Source organism: Bison bison, unplaced genomic scaffold, assembly GCF_000754665.1.
Source record: "Bison bison bison isolate TAMUID 2011002044 unplaced genomic scaffold, Bison_UMD1.0 scf7180017864072, whole genome shotgun sequence".
NCBI lineage: Eukaryota > Metazoa > Chordata > Mammalia > Artiodactyla > Bovidae > Bison > Bison bison.
In genome coordinates, this window is record NW_011494644.1 from 11,561,835 (window position 1) to 11,576,415 (window position 14,581).

General features: G+C 48.4%; 1 protein-coding gene across 5 annotated transcripts; it reads right to left on the reverse strand.

Moving 5' to 3' along the window:
• Positions 1-2,566: 2,566 nt before the first annotated feature.
• On the reverse strand, positions 2,567-10,358 carry LOC104986663 (zinc finger protein 688-like). 5 transcript variants are annotated; one of them, XR_825059.1, is made up of 6 exons: positions 7,574-9,053; positions 7,146-7,259; positions 4,910-5,926; positions 4,553-4,727; positions 2,892-2,998; positions 2,567-2,649 (listed from the first exon to the last, which is right to left on the reverse strand). XR_825059.1 is itself a non-coding variant. In XM_010837331.1 (4 exons), the coding sequence occupies exons 2-4, from the start codon at positions 7,767-7,769 to the stop codon at positions 5,406-5,408; spliced, it is 831 nt and encodes a 276-aa protein (XP_010835633.1). In that variant the 5' UTR covers positions 7,770-8,591; positions 10,342-10,358; the 3' UTR covers positions 4,753-5,405. The 5 variants fall into 5 exon arrangements, 3 of the variants coding, with proteins under 3 accessions (XP_010835633.1, XP_010835632.1, XP_010835634.1); XR_825058.1 differs by having other exon boundaries at positions 2,602-2,998; XM_010837331.1 differs by lacking the exons at positions 2,567-2,649; positions 2,892-2,998; positions 4,553-4,727 and adding an exon at positions 10,342-10,358 and having other exon boundaries at positions 4,753-5,926; positions 7,574-8,591.
• Positions 10,359-14,581: the final 4,223 nt, after the last annotated feature.

Sequence of the window (14,581 nt, forward strand, 5' to 3'; positions counted from 1 at the left end):
TTCATGCATTGGAAAAGGAAATGGCAACCCACTCCAGTGTTCTTGCCTGGAGAATCCCAGGGACGGTGGAGCCTGGTGGGCTGCCGTTTATGGGGTCGCACAGAGTCAGACATGACTGAAGCGACTTAGCAGCAGCAGCAGCACCCCACAATTGCACTCATTGCACATGCTAGCAAAGTAATGCTCAAAATCCTCCAAGCCAGGCTTCAACAGTACGTGAACCGTGAACATCCAGGTGTTTAAGCTGGATTTAGAAAAGGCAGAGGAACCAGAGATCAAATTGCCAACATCCGCTGGATCATTGAAAAAGCAAGAGTTCCAGAAAAACATCTGTTTCTGCTTTGTTAACTATGTCAAAGCCTTTGACTGTGTGGATCACAACAAACTGTGAAAATTCTTAGATATGGGAATACCAGACCACCTTACCTGCCTCCTGAGAAATCTGTATGCAGGTCACAAAGCAACAGTTAGAACGGGACATGAACAACAGACTGGTTCCAAATCCGGAAAGGAGTACATCAAGGCTGTATATTGTCACCCTGCTTATTTAACTTATATGCAGAATACATCATGAGAAACAGTGGGCTGGAAGAAACACAAGCTGGAATCAAGATTGCCAGGAGAAACAACCTCAGATATGCAGATGACACCACCCTTATGGCAGAAAATGAAGAAGAACTTCACTTGATGAAGAGTCTCTTGATGAAAGTGACAGAGGAGAGTGAAAAAGTTGGCTTAAAACTCAACATTCAGAAAACTAAGATCATGGCATCTGGTCCTGTCACTTCATGGCAAATAGATGGGGAAACAGTGGAAACAGTAGCTGACTTTATTTTGGGGGGCTCCAAAATCACTGCAGATGGTGATTGCAGCCATGAAATTAAAAGATGCTTGCTCCTTGGAAGAAAAGCTATGACTAAACTAGACAACATATTAAAAAGCTGAGACATTACTTTGCCAACAAAGGTCCATCTAGTTAAAGCTACAGTAATCATGTATGGATGTGAGAGCTGGACTATAAGGAAAGCTGAGTGCCAAATAATTGATGCTTTTGAACTGTGGTGTTGGAGAAGACTCCTGAGAGTCCCTGGGACTGCAAGGAGATCCAGCTAGTCCATCCTAAAGGAGATCAGTCCTGAATATTCATAGGAAGGATTAATGCTGAAGCTGAAGCTCCAATACTTTGGCCACCTGATGTGAAGAACTGACTCACTGGAAAAGACCCTGATGCCAGGAAAGATTGAAGGCGGGAGGAGAAGGGGATGACAGAGGATGAGATGGTTGGACATGAGTTTGAATAAACTCTGGGAGTTGGTGATGGACAGGGAAGCCTGGTGTGCTACAGTCCCTGGGGTCACAAAGAGTCGGACACAACTGAGTGACTGAACTGAACTATTTTTTAAATTAATTTATTTTTAAATTAAATTATTTTTAATTGAAGGATAATTGCTTTACATAATTTTGTTGTTTTCTGTCAAACATTAACATGGACCCTAAATATTAAAAGTACATAGTAAAAAAAAAAAAAGTACATAGTAGAAAAAGTGAAAGTTGCTCAGTTGTGTCCAACTGTTTTCAACCCCATGGACTGTGTAGTCCATGGAATTCTCCAGTTCAGAATACTGGAGCGGGTAGCCTAGCCCTTCTCCAGGGTATCTTCCCGACCCAGGAATCGAACCAGGGTTTCCTGCATTGCAGGTGGATTCTTTACCAAAAGTACATAATAGGGTTGTGTTTAGGGGTCAAGTCATGGGAAACGAGTATGTCGTTTGAATGCTTGGGCGTTATCAGAGAGATCAGATCAGTCGCTCAGTCGTGTCCAACTCTTTGTGACCCCATGAATCGCAGCACGCCAGGCCTCCCTGTCCATCACCAACTCCTGGAGTTCACTGAGACTCACGTCCATCGAGTCAGTGATGCCATCCAGCCATCTCATCCTCTGTCATCCCCTTCTCCTCCTGCCCCCAATCCCTCCCAGCATCAGAGTCTTTTCCAGTGAATCAACCCTTCACATGAGGTGGCCAAAGTACTGGAGTTTCAGCTTTAGCATCATTCCTTCCAAAGAAATCCCAGGGCTGATCTCCTTTAGAATGGACTGGTTGGATCTCCTTGCAGTCCAAGGGACTCTCAAGAGTCTTCTCCAACACCACAGTTCAAAAGCATCAATTCTTCGGCGCTCAGCCTTCTTCACAGTCCAACTCTCACATCCATACATGACCACAGGAAAAACCATAGCCTTGACTAGACAGACCTTTGTTGGCAAAGTAATGTCTCTGCTTTTTAATATGCTATCTAGGTTGGTCATAACTTTCCTTCCAAGGAGTAAGCGTCTTTTAATTTCATGGCTGCAGTCACCATCTGCAGTGATTTTGGAGCCCCAAAAAATAAAGTCTGACACTGTTTCCACTGTTTCCCCATCTATTTCCCATGAAGTGGTGGGACCAGATGCTATGATCTTTGTTTTCTGAATGTTGAGCTTTAAGCCAACTTTTCCACTCTCCACTTTCACTTTCATCAAGAGGCTTTTTAGTTCCTCTTCACTTTCTGCCATAAGGGTGGTGTCATCTGCATATCTGAGGTTATTGATATTTTTCCCAGCAATCTTGATTCCAGTTTGTATTTCTTCCAGTCTTAGTAGATATGTGTTAACTGGATAAACGAGAAAGAGTAGACAGCACTTGCTCTGTGCCAAGTGCTGACCTGGGCAGTTCTGCTTGACACATTATGTCTGGTTCTGCTCCCCTCTCCTTGGTGGCTCCTCCTCTCAGTTCTCCCCCTGCCCCCCATAACTCACCCCATCTAGTACTGGTCACCCCTGGACCTTCATACCCTCCCCCAGTGCTTGGGCTCCTTTGCTGCTGCTCTCCACACTTGAAACCTCTGGGACTTACTTGTTCACAGCTCATGTTGGTCAGTTCACTGAACCATGGAGGTTCTATGACAGAAGTCTCTCAGGAGTACCTTTCTTTCCAGTTCCAAGGTCAGCAGACAAGGACAACTGCAAAAAAAAAAAAAAAAGTCTTGCTTTCTAGCTTGGTCCCACTACTAATTGCTTCTACCTGGGAGCAGTTGCCCAGTAGATTTCTCATGTCTCATGCCCAGGCTCCTCTCATGGGTCACACTGCACACTGTTTGACAAAGACCTATATATATATTAATTTGGCTGTGCCACAGGGCATGTGGGATCTTAGTTCCCTGACTGGGGATCAATCCCTCAGCCCCTGCATTGGAAAGTTGGAGTCTTAACCGCTGGACAACCAGGGAAGTCCAGACAAAGACATTTTCTGACAGTTTCTGACAGCAGGAACTCGCTCCTACTTAGGGACTTTCTATGGCTTCTCAGTGGCTACAGGGTGAACCTCAAGATCCCCCACTAGGATCTGTGGTCCTCCCAGATAGGTCCCGATTCTTGGCTGCATCTGGTATCCATTATTCTTTACTTTCAGTCTTTATGTTTCAATCAAGTGGAGCTGCTGATCATTCCCCATACATGCCCATCCTGGTTGAAATCTTTCTCATCCTTCAAGAACAGTTGGAAGTACCTCCTCTAGGAAGACTTCCTTGATTCAGAAGAACTGCCCATGTCTCCTCTTGGTCCTGCTCACATACTATTTTGTGTTGTGTTTGAATAACAACAATAACCAATGTTTGTTAAACTCTCATGTACCAGGCGTCATCCTGTATTACCTCATTTAATTGTTACATCAGTCTTATGAGGTAGATGCTATTATTATCCAGGTTTTATAGATGAAGAAAGTAAGGCATAGAGAGGTGACTTGGAGCAAGAAGTGACTTGCCCAAGTTCACAGTTATAAAGCAGCTGAGTCAGGATCTGAAGGCAGACAGTCTGACTCCAGAGCCCATGCTTCTAACCTCCACTCTACACTGTGTCCGTCTTTTATCCTTTCTAGGAAATAAGCCTCCATCGCTACTTCCTCTGCCTGAAAAATCTCACTACAACCATTTCTTACGTAATGCTATGGGAAGCACAACCACTCCTTTTCTTCCAAGTTGCGTTTCCTGGCATATCACCAACCAGGATGGTGGTGCCTCTGGACTCCTCCATTACAGCCCCAATCAATCTTTTGAATGTTGGACCTGAGTCAGTGTGTCCCTGGAGCCGTACACAAAATCCCACAGATGATGTTGCTGAATGAGGGAAATTAGTCTTCCTCATCTTGGGATTCCCTTATCACCTGGCAGTGCCTCCAATAGAAGTCATTCAATATGGTCACTGAATGTTGACTTTTTTTCTCTTTTAAGACCTTTTTCTTTATTTAGATCATTTTTAAAGTCTTTATTGAATTTGTTATAACACTGCTTCTGTTTTATGTTTTGGGTTTTTGGCCACAAGGCATGTGGGATCTTAGTTCCCCTACCAGGAATTGAACCCTAGTCCCCTGCATTGGAAGGCAAAGTCTTAACCACTGGACCACCAGGAAAGTCCCTTGACAGCCCTTTCTCAATGAAAGGTCTCTGGCTATGGTGGGGCTCTCACTTTCCTGCTGAGACTGCCCGACAGGCAAGGCTGGCTCTCTCACTTCACTCTTACCTGAGCCCCTGATCTGTGTTCTCCCCAAATCTGACTGCTCATAGGAAGTAGTAGAAATATGTGGGCAGTGCCAGTTTCCAGCTTTGCTGCCTTGTAGCAGTGAAACTTGGAGCCCCAGGTGACTCATCTGGAAACACAGCTATCCCTGCTTCCTTAGCAGACTTCTTTTCATGATCTGAAGTAGAAAATATCAATAGTCATTTTCACTCTTTCAACAAATGTTTATTGCACATTTACTCTGTCACACATATTATCTTGTTACAATGTCAGTCTTCACAGTAACCCTTTGAGGTAGATATTATTGATCCTCATTTTACAGATGAGGGAGCTGAGGCTCAGGGAGGGTGGGTGACTTACCAGCTGTGCCTTGAGAGCAAGCTACAGAGATGAGGTCTGCATCTGGTGCTTCTGTGCACTTTCCACCCACTTCACTGCCTGGGCCTCCTGTTGGTTCAGTTACCTAGGGCTTGACCAGGCCCTCCATCTGAGGCCTCCTCCTCAGCCTTAGTCCCCCTCGGCATTTACCTCTGCTGCAGATAAGCAGTGGGGATTTTTGTAGACAGTTTTGATCTTAGTTGCACCTGCCACTGAGATAACACTTTGAGAAAAGTCCAGCATCTCACTCTCTTCATTTTTTTTTTTTTTAAAGATGGGGAGAGAGGGGGTGTCGAGTTTAATCTATTTGAATCTTTACAGGCACTTCTCTTTTTACAAGCTTGGAAACTTGAGGGATCCTTGAGGAAAGCCCAAGGGATGAACTGTGGGTCCCAAAGCCCTGACTCAGGAGCCTCCCTTGGGACCCAGTGAGTCCTCAGCGCTGAGGTCAGGCTCAAACCCTGCCAGCAGAAGCCGCTCACCCGCACTCCTCAAAGATGTCCGGGTAGTGCCGGAATAGCACCGGAGGGTCCCGGTCACCTCGGACCGGGGCCCGAGGCACAGCCCGGATCCCGGGCCTCCGGCCCCGCCGCCCCCCAGAGCAGGAGCGGTGGATCCACTGGTGAGCTTCCACGGCGAACTTCCTCTTGAAGCGCATGCCACACTCGGGGCAGGGGAACGGCCGCTCACCCGAGTGCATGCGTCGGTGGCTGACCAGCAGCGAGGGGTAGGTGAAGCGCCGACCGCAGTCTGCACACACGTGGCGCCGCTGGCTGGCCTGAGCATCCGCGCTGGGTACAGGGGCCGGGGACTGAGCACCTGCACCCTGGTCCCAGACAGCTTGTCTGGGTGCCTGTGCTCTGGCCGAGGTTTTGCTGACGGTCGTGCCAGGGTTGTGTTTAACCAGCTCCTCAGGCCTCTCCTTCCCAGGAGCCTTTCTCGGTGATTTGGTTCCTAGTCCTGCTTCGGGTTCCTCTTCCTTTTTGTTGGGGGTAGCTCCTAGGAAACAGGAATCAAGTTCCTTTTTAAAACACATTTGCTTATATTGTCTCAGGTTATAGGATGCTTTTCCTCAGGGAAGTGCCAGAAAGGTACTGCCCACTGAATAACACACAGGCTTTGAAAAACCATAAGCAGGGTTCAAATCTCTTAGGTCGGCCTTGGTTCCTCATGTGTCAAATGGGAATCATAATGCTTTCTTTACTTCACAGGGTTGTTGGGAGGATTACATGAGTAGAAGCATCACTTAGTAAATGCTTAATTAGCAATAGCTATTATTTTTATGGTTTCTCAATTTTTTTGCTAGGGTTAAGGCATTTACAGAGGAGAAAAGACATTTGCTGAGGAGCATTCTGGTGAGGGCCAGTGGGGAGTGAAGAACCAAGCTGTCAATTACTGGGTATTTTCTCTTGTACCACTTTGCTTTGCTTGAGGAATGTAAAAGGCAGACCTGAAGCTGTTTTCATTCTTGTATGCTAAGTTGCTTCGGTTGTGTCCAACTCTGAGACCCCACGGACTGTAGCCCACCAGGCTCCTCTGTCCATGGGATTCTCCAGGCAAGAATACTGGCTGGAGTGGGTGGCCATTTTCCTCCTCTAGGGGATCTTCCCCACTCAGGGATCCAACCCCCGTCTCTTGTGTCTTCTGCATTGGCAGGCAAGTTCTTTACCTCTTGCTACTGCTAAGTCACTTCAGTCGTGTCCGACTCTGTGCGACCCCATAGACGCCAGCCCACCAGGCCCCGCCGTCCCTGGGATTCTCCAGGCAAGAACACTGGAGTGGGCTGCCATTTCCTTCTCCAATGCATGAAAGTGAAAAGTGAAAGTGAAGTCGCTCAGTCGTGTCCGACTCTTAGCGACCCCATGGTCTGCAGCCTACCAGGCTCCTCCATCCATGGGATTTTTCAGGCAAGGGTACTGGAGTGGGGTGCCATCGCCTTCTCCGCTTTACCTCTTAGGGAGTTTTAGTTGTTCCTGAAAATGAGAGAATGAGCAGAGAGAGGAGAGGGAGTCTGGGCTCCTGATTCTTATTCTGGTCTCAAGTTGTCTCAAGTTCTGAAAACTTAGTATCAGGTCTGCCTTTTTTCCTTAGCTAGAATCCAACATCGGTTGGCTCTTTCATTCCTTTAGGGGTGCCGGAGGTGGGGATCTGAAAGGAAACACTGCTATACAGGAAGCTCTGGAACGCCAGGCAGGGAAGACCTGGGACCATCCCTCACCTCTCAGAGCTCCTCCCAGGTTTTCCCCCTCCTCAGGATCCTGGGCGGCGGGGCTCCAAGCCTCACTCTCCTGTTCCATCCAAGAGATGAGGGCTGGTTTGGGGCCTGGGAATCCTGGGAGAGAACAGGGATCACGGTGCTGGCTTGAGAGGCTGCCCTGGGAAGACGGCGCCCCCCCACGTCAGGGTGAGAGCATCTCCTCAAAGTTTAGGCTCAATCTGGACTGGGTCTGCAGTGCGCCTTCCAGAAGGAAGCGGATGTGGGATGGAAGGCCTCCCAAGGGGGTACCTGAAGCGTTACGGATGGGAGGTGGCTGGTGCTGTTGGTGGGATAGGGCGGGATTAAGGCTTACAATCCTCCGGGTCCTTATTTGATCTCCCCTGTGAACCCCAGTGAAGCAGGAGCGGGGCTCTGACCCGGGGCCTCACCGAGCGCGCCCAGGTGGCCGTAGGTCTCCTGCATCACGTCCCGGTACAGGGCCCTCTGCGCAGGCCGCAGATACCCCCACTCCTCCGGGGAGAAGTACACGGCCACATCCGCGAACCTCACGGCCAAGGGCTTCTTGCAACCAGGCCCGGTCTCCCCCGGTCTCAGCACCAGGAGCGGGGCCGGGGGCGGCGCCATGGGGCCTCCCAGCCCCGAGCAGCGGCCGCCTGGTCCCCGCGCCCGGCCTCAGCTCTCGTCGTCCACAAGAAGGGCTCCTGAGCCCGAGGCCCCGCCCAGCCTCGGCTTCCGTATGCAGCCAAGGGAACCGAAGTAGCAGGGCTGGGATTCGGGATTCTGATGGGGACAAATAGACCGCCTCGGTGTTTATTCACTTCATGGCAGCTTGGACACAGACACCAGAGTTAAGGGACCCGGAAGGTGCCTCCAGAAAATATGGCGACACAGTGGCTTCAATTCTGTCTGTCCTTAAGGGCGCCGTCCTTTGACCGTATCAAACATGGCGTCCGCCTGGCTTCTCATCTTTCACTTGCCCTTAAATACAATGGCTGCGCAGGTGGACTTGTAAAAGACTGGAAGGCAAAGGGTAGTTTTCTTGCCTTCAATAAAGATGGAAGGCCCCGGGCCTTCTAGCACTCTCCCTGCCCACGTCGCACGGCGGCGGGTGATTGGCCGCGACAGCAGGAAGCGAGACAGAGGTTTCGGAGAGCCGGATGTGGAACCCACCAAGGACCTCGGCGTTTGTGGAGCCCTGCACTGTGTTCCAACGGCCCCAACACCTCCCGACCGCGGATCCGGAAGCGGGTCCTGGCTCCTGCGGAAAGACGCACACCTGTCCTAACCCGGGGTCGCCGAGGTAGAGACGACGTACTGGTTTACTCTCTCGCCCGCCGCGGGGCTCACCCGACTCCTTGCACCAGCGGCTCGGCTCTCTTGGTCTCTGGACTGGAGTCGACGTAGGAAGGTTCTTGGTGAAGCTGGAATTAGGAAGTTTTAAATTACCTGTGTGTGTGTAATTGGAGGAAAATTGCATTATAATGTGTTGGGTGTTGCTGTGCAATAAGGGCTATCAGCCATTATATATATGTATATAATCTCCCTCTTGAGCACCCTCCCACCCAAATTTCGGTTCAGGTTTTTCCGAAATAATTACTGTGCATGGCTTTTAAAAATTAATACAATGACTTCCCTGGTGGTCCAGTGGTTAAGACTCCCCGCTCCTAATGCAAGGGGGCCCAGGTTGGATCCCTGGTTGGGAAACTAAGATCCTGCCTGTGTCATGGGCGCAACCACACCATGATGAACATATGAGTGTTTACCATAAAATTCTTTATTTGTCTGTGTTGAGTCTTGGTTGTGGCATGGGAGATCTTCATTGCGTCATTCAGGATCTTTCTTTGCAGTGCATAGACTCTCTAGTTGTGGCTCCTGAGCTCAGTAGTTGCAGCGCTCTGGCTTAGTTGCTCTGTGGCATGTGGGATCTTAGTTCCTCAACCAGGGATCAACAGGGAGTTCCCTGGTTGGCAAAGTGGATCCTTAACCACTGGACCACCAGAGAAGTCTTACTATAAAATTCTTTAAACTCTAGAAATGTTGAAAAATTTTCACACTAAAATGTTGAGGAGGCAGCTCTGCTATTCTTTGAATCATAAAGATATGCCTAGATGCCTTCACTTTATCTCAGACAACTCTGTGAAGTTGACATTGGTCTTATTTTGCAAGTGAGACAACTAAGGCTCAGAAATGTTGAGTAATCTACTTAAGGCAGGATGTCCCTGGATGTGGTTAAGAATCCAGACCTACCAATGCAGGGGACAGTGGTTTGATCCCTGGTCTGAGAGGATTCCACAAGCTGTGGAGCAATGAAGCCCTCGAGCCACAACTGCTGAGTCCATGTGATGCAGCTACTGAAGCCCTTGTGCCCTAGAATCCACGTTCCACAACAAAAGGAGCCACCGCAATGAGAAGCCCTCCCACTGCAACTAGAGAGTAGCCCCAGCTCTCTGCAACTAGATAAAGCCCACGTGCAGCAACGAAGACCCAGCGCAGCCAAGAATAACTAAAATGTTTTAAAAATACATGCTTAAGGCTACACAGCTAGTGGGGACTGAGTTGAACCTGGAATCCAGGCCTACCAATTCAGAAGAGCCTATGTGGCAAAATAAAAGTAAGCCACAGTTCCCATTAATAATCATTTTTGGAAAACATATTCAGAGAAGAAGTCTTTGGTCAAGAGATACCAATATTTGAGCCTCCAGCACCACTCCTTACATGCAGACATACTTAGTCCCACCAACCTTGTGTTTATTCTTTTAAGAGTTTGCTGTTCTAAAGTAGGGCCAGCAGATCTCAATGGGTCAGAAAGACCTCTCAACTGTTGACACATACAAACATGGTAAAAATAAAGATGGAAGATAACTATGCCGTGATTTCAACTCTTAATCACAAGTAATATGCTCCTTCTTAAAAAATTCCCCAGCATATTTCCAGCTGCAGTTCAGAAAGCAGAACACTCTAAGGGAGGAAATAATCCAGAAAGAAAAGCCAGTTAGGTGAATTAGTTTCCAAGTGTGAGCAGGAGCCTCAGAAAATGGGTTCAACTGCTGTATTTAAAATGGATAACCAAGACAGACCTACTGTGTAGCACAGGGAACTCTCCTCCAGGTTATGTGGCTGCCTAGATGGGAGGGAAGTTTGGAGAATAGATACACTTAGGGGCTTCCCAGGTGGCGCTAAGTGGTAAAGAACCCACCTGCCAGTGCAGGAGATGTAAGAGACACTGGTTTGATCCCCTGGAAGAGGGCATGGAAACCCAATCCATTGAGAATCCCTTGGACAGAGGAACCTGGGGGTGGGGCTTGGTCCACAGGGTCGCAAAGAATCAGACACGACTGAAGCGACTTAGCAGGCACACACGGATACATGTATATGTATGGCTGAGTCCCTTTACTGTCCATCTGAAACTATCACATTGTTAATCTGCTATTAAACTGAAAGTGTTAGTCGCTCAATTGTGTCCCACTCTTTGTGACCCCTTGGACTGTAGCCCGCCAGGCTCCTCAGTCCATGGAATTCTCCAGGCAAGAATACTGGAGTGAGTAGCCATTCCCTTCTCCAAGCATCTTCTTGACCCAGGGATCGAACCTGGGTCTCCTGCATGCAGGCAGATTCTTTACCACCTGAGCCACTACAAAATAAAGTTAAACAAAAAAAGGAAATGGGTTCAGCCTTCAGGCTGAACACTAACAGCAGGTGGCTGAAGGTGCCCTCCTAAGAGATGGCAGCAACGCAGTCCCAAGAGTGCTGCTGCTGCTGCTAAGTCGCTTCAGTCGTGTCCCACAACGTGTGACCCCATAGACGGCAGCCCACCAGGCTCCCCCTTCCCTGGGATTCTCAAGGCAAGAACACTGGAGTGGGTTGCCATTTCCTTCTCCAATGCGTGAAAGTGAAGTCACTCAGTCGAGTCCGACTCTTAGCGACCCGATGGACTGCAGCCTACCAGGCTCCTCCATCCAGGGGATTTTCCAGGCAAGAGTACTGGAGTGGGTTGCCATTGCTTTCTCCGCCCAAGAGTGCTACTAGTCCTAATTTAGGTGTTCTCTTGGGCCATTGTGCTTCCCCGATAACTTCCGTGATATCAGGGCTTCCCTGATAACTCAGTTGGTAAAGAATCCGCCTGCAATGCAGGAAACCCCGGTTCGATTCCTGGGTCTGAAAGATCCCCTGGAGAAGAGCTAGACTACCCTTTCTAGTATTCTTGGACTTCCCTTTCTGGCTCAGCTGGTGAAGAATCCGCCTGCAATGTGGGAGACCTGGGTTCGATCCCTGGGTTGGGAAGATCCCCTGGAGAAGGGAAGGCTACCTATTCCAGCATTCTGGCTTGGAGAATTCCATGGATACAGTCCATAGGGTTGCAAAGAGTCGGACATGACAGCGACTTTCACTCACTTGGGTCACTGTACAGTGAGAAAGGAAGCTTTCTGGTGATGAGGTTCAGGGAGACACAGAAGGGCTCTGGAGAAGGGAATGTGTGCAAAGGATCGGAGTAGGGGAGGCGTTTATCTTTCTCTTGTCTCTGCTAACAGCAGGTGAGATCTGGATGCTGAGCTGGTACCGCTCCTTCCACAAGGGGTAGAAGCAGGGGTGGGCTCTGAACTACTTCCTAAAAGGGTCCCTGTGGCTCAGCTGGTAAAGAACCTGCCTGCAATCCTGGAGTTCTGGGTTCGATCCCTGGGTTGGGAAGATCCCCTGGAGAAGGAAACGGCTACCCAACGCACTCCAGTATTCTGGCCTGGAGAATTCCATGGCCTGTATAGTTGTCTATGAGGTCGCAAAGAGTCGGACACAACTGAGCGACTTGCACTTCACTTCAAAGGGAAACACCGGGCTCCGATGAGAACCCGAGAGGAGAGCTGAGGACGCTTGCCCAGTGCCCCACACTTCCAACCCACTCGTCTCTGGGCACATCAGTCCTCCCCTCCCACAGAGTACTGCGTCCTCGCTGGGCCGCCGGGGCCGCAAGAAGCGCGGCCAGGAGGCTGTAAGTCTCCAGGTTCATGGCCCTTTGGGCAGACGGCAAGACACCTCAACTCCTCCGGGAATAAGTACCCAGCCACATCCACCGAACCTCCCGGCCCCTCGGTTGATTTCCCTCATCCGCTGGGTCCCGGCCTCCCAGGGCACATCTGCCACCTTCAACGGGACTGGGGGCAGCACCACGGGAAACTTCTGTGCTTCGCAGAGAGGCTTCTGGGAAATGTGGAAATGCTGTTAGCTGTTTCCGCCCGGCCTCAGAAAAAGGCCAGAGGGGCTCACAGACCCGCCCTTAACTAGGATGGCGCCTCTCGACGTCAACATCCGGGCTTTTTTCAATCCGTTCTCTACGTACCAGTAGACGAACCGGAAGGCTTAACCCTGGCTATAGATAACGTGCGTTGATTGGACAGCGCGGGTCGCCGTGAGAAGAAAGACTCGGATTGGGCTTTCTGGGGCGGTTTGTTTAAAAGGCCGACAGTACAGTAACGGCAGAGCTGAAGGTGGTCGGCATTGAAAAGCCGTGAGATTGCTCTTGATCTGGCTTTTCTGGCATCTAAAAGAGAGGTTCTAACGGAGTAAAGGTACTCCTTTCTGCTACTCTCTTGAGATCTCTTGAGGGTATCCGGGAAATGGAGGTGGGTAAAAGCCCAAGGGCAAGATTGAGGCGGGTTCTGGAGGTAAGGGAGTGGAGGGAGGCTTATCCCAACGCTGTGCCCTGGTACTCAGGCAGGGCTGGCTCCTTGGGCTGTGGAAATAGGTTCCTAACCTGTATTTGATCTGGCCCATGCTCCAAGGTCTCAGATGTCTCCCCTTTTACAGACACTGAAACTAAGTGACGGGGCAAGTGACTGCTCAAGGGGCAGCAGAGCTGGATTCCACAGTCCTTAGGTTGAACTTAATTTCAGCCAAGTGCTTAGGATAGCGCCTTGCACAAAGTAAGTACTCAATAAATAGGAGCTTATAGTTATTGTAATTATAACACAACTGGACAGGACTCGATCTGAAAATCTGTGTTCAAATTACAGCTCATAAATGATTAATAACACTGGGGAATGAAGCAGACCATCTCTTAAAAATTTTGTTCAGTTTCATATCAAGCTGGTGGAGGACACACCAAAACTACAACCACATATAGAACCGCTGTCTCTGAGAACTAACCTGAAGAGTAAGCCTCCTTCAGCAAAGGGCTAGAAACTATAAAAAAGAAAGATTTAGAACTTTTGAGTTCATTTACTGACACCAAAATACACTAGTGGAAACCAGCAGGAAGTCAGAGAAGGGAAAAAAACAGACCGGTGATCTGGGTGACAAGGGTATTAAAAGTCACCCAATCGGAACAGCAAAAAGGAAAGAGAATAAAACAAAAAAAACAAAAATAGGGCCCATGAGGTGTCCCAGCTGCTCCGGCAGGGGAAGGAGCAGCCGTGGGCAGGCAGACCAGCTTCCAGACTCCTCTCCCCACTCCCAGCATGTGCCCACTCTGCTGCCAGGGTGCCCCAGAGGAAGGTCAGCTGCTCATCGGGGGTGGGGAAGGAGGAGCCCAAGAGGAGACCTGGCAGGTTGTCAACTAAATCTACTGCCAAAGTGGAAACAAAGCCAAAGAAGGCAACAGGAAAGGATGAATCTTCAGATACAAAAGGGAAAAAGGGAGCAAAGGGAAAACAGGTGGAAATGGCCACCAAGAGACTAAAGATTTACCGGCATCAAATGGAGAGACTGAAAACAAGGAAAGAAGTTACGTGTGATTAATATCACACATCCTAGTCTATCAGTGGTCCCTGTCTACCTTCTCATACAATCCAGAGGAGTATTTTTATCAATTATTTTGTAAATGCAAAGTTTTTTAGTAGCTCTAGTGGTATTTTTAAGAAAGTAGAAATCCTACTTCATTTTTAAAGTGCAAGCACTTTTTTTTTTTATTGGAGCATAGTTGATTTACACTGTTGTGTTAGTTTCATGTGCACAGCAAAGTGACTTAGGTATACATATATCCGCTCTTTTTTTAGATTCTTTTCCTATATAGGGCTAAACCAGAGTATTGAGTGGTGTTCCCTGTACTATACTGTATACTGTGGTATTTATTTGATATATAGTATGTGTCTTTGTCAATCCCAGTTTATCCCTCCCTCCCCCCAACCGCTAATCATAAGGTTGATTTCTACATCTGTGACTCTATTTCTGTTTTGTAAGTTTATTTGTACCATTTTTTAAGATTCCACATGTAAGTGACATCATATGATATTTGTCTTTCTTTGACATTACTCAGTTTGACAATCTCTAGGTCCATCCATGTTGCTGCTATAAATAATTTTTATTTAAGAGTTGAAATTATTTGCTTTTGGTTTTTTTTTTTTTTTTGGTACAACCAGAAAATACTATTATATTGAATTTGGGAAGCATATTAAATGGCAATTTGGAGTCAGTAGTGCATTTAATGTCTTAAACACTTTTTTTTT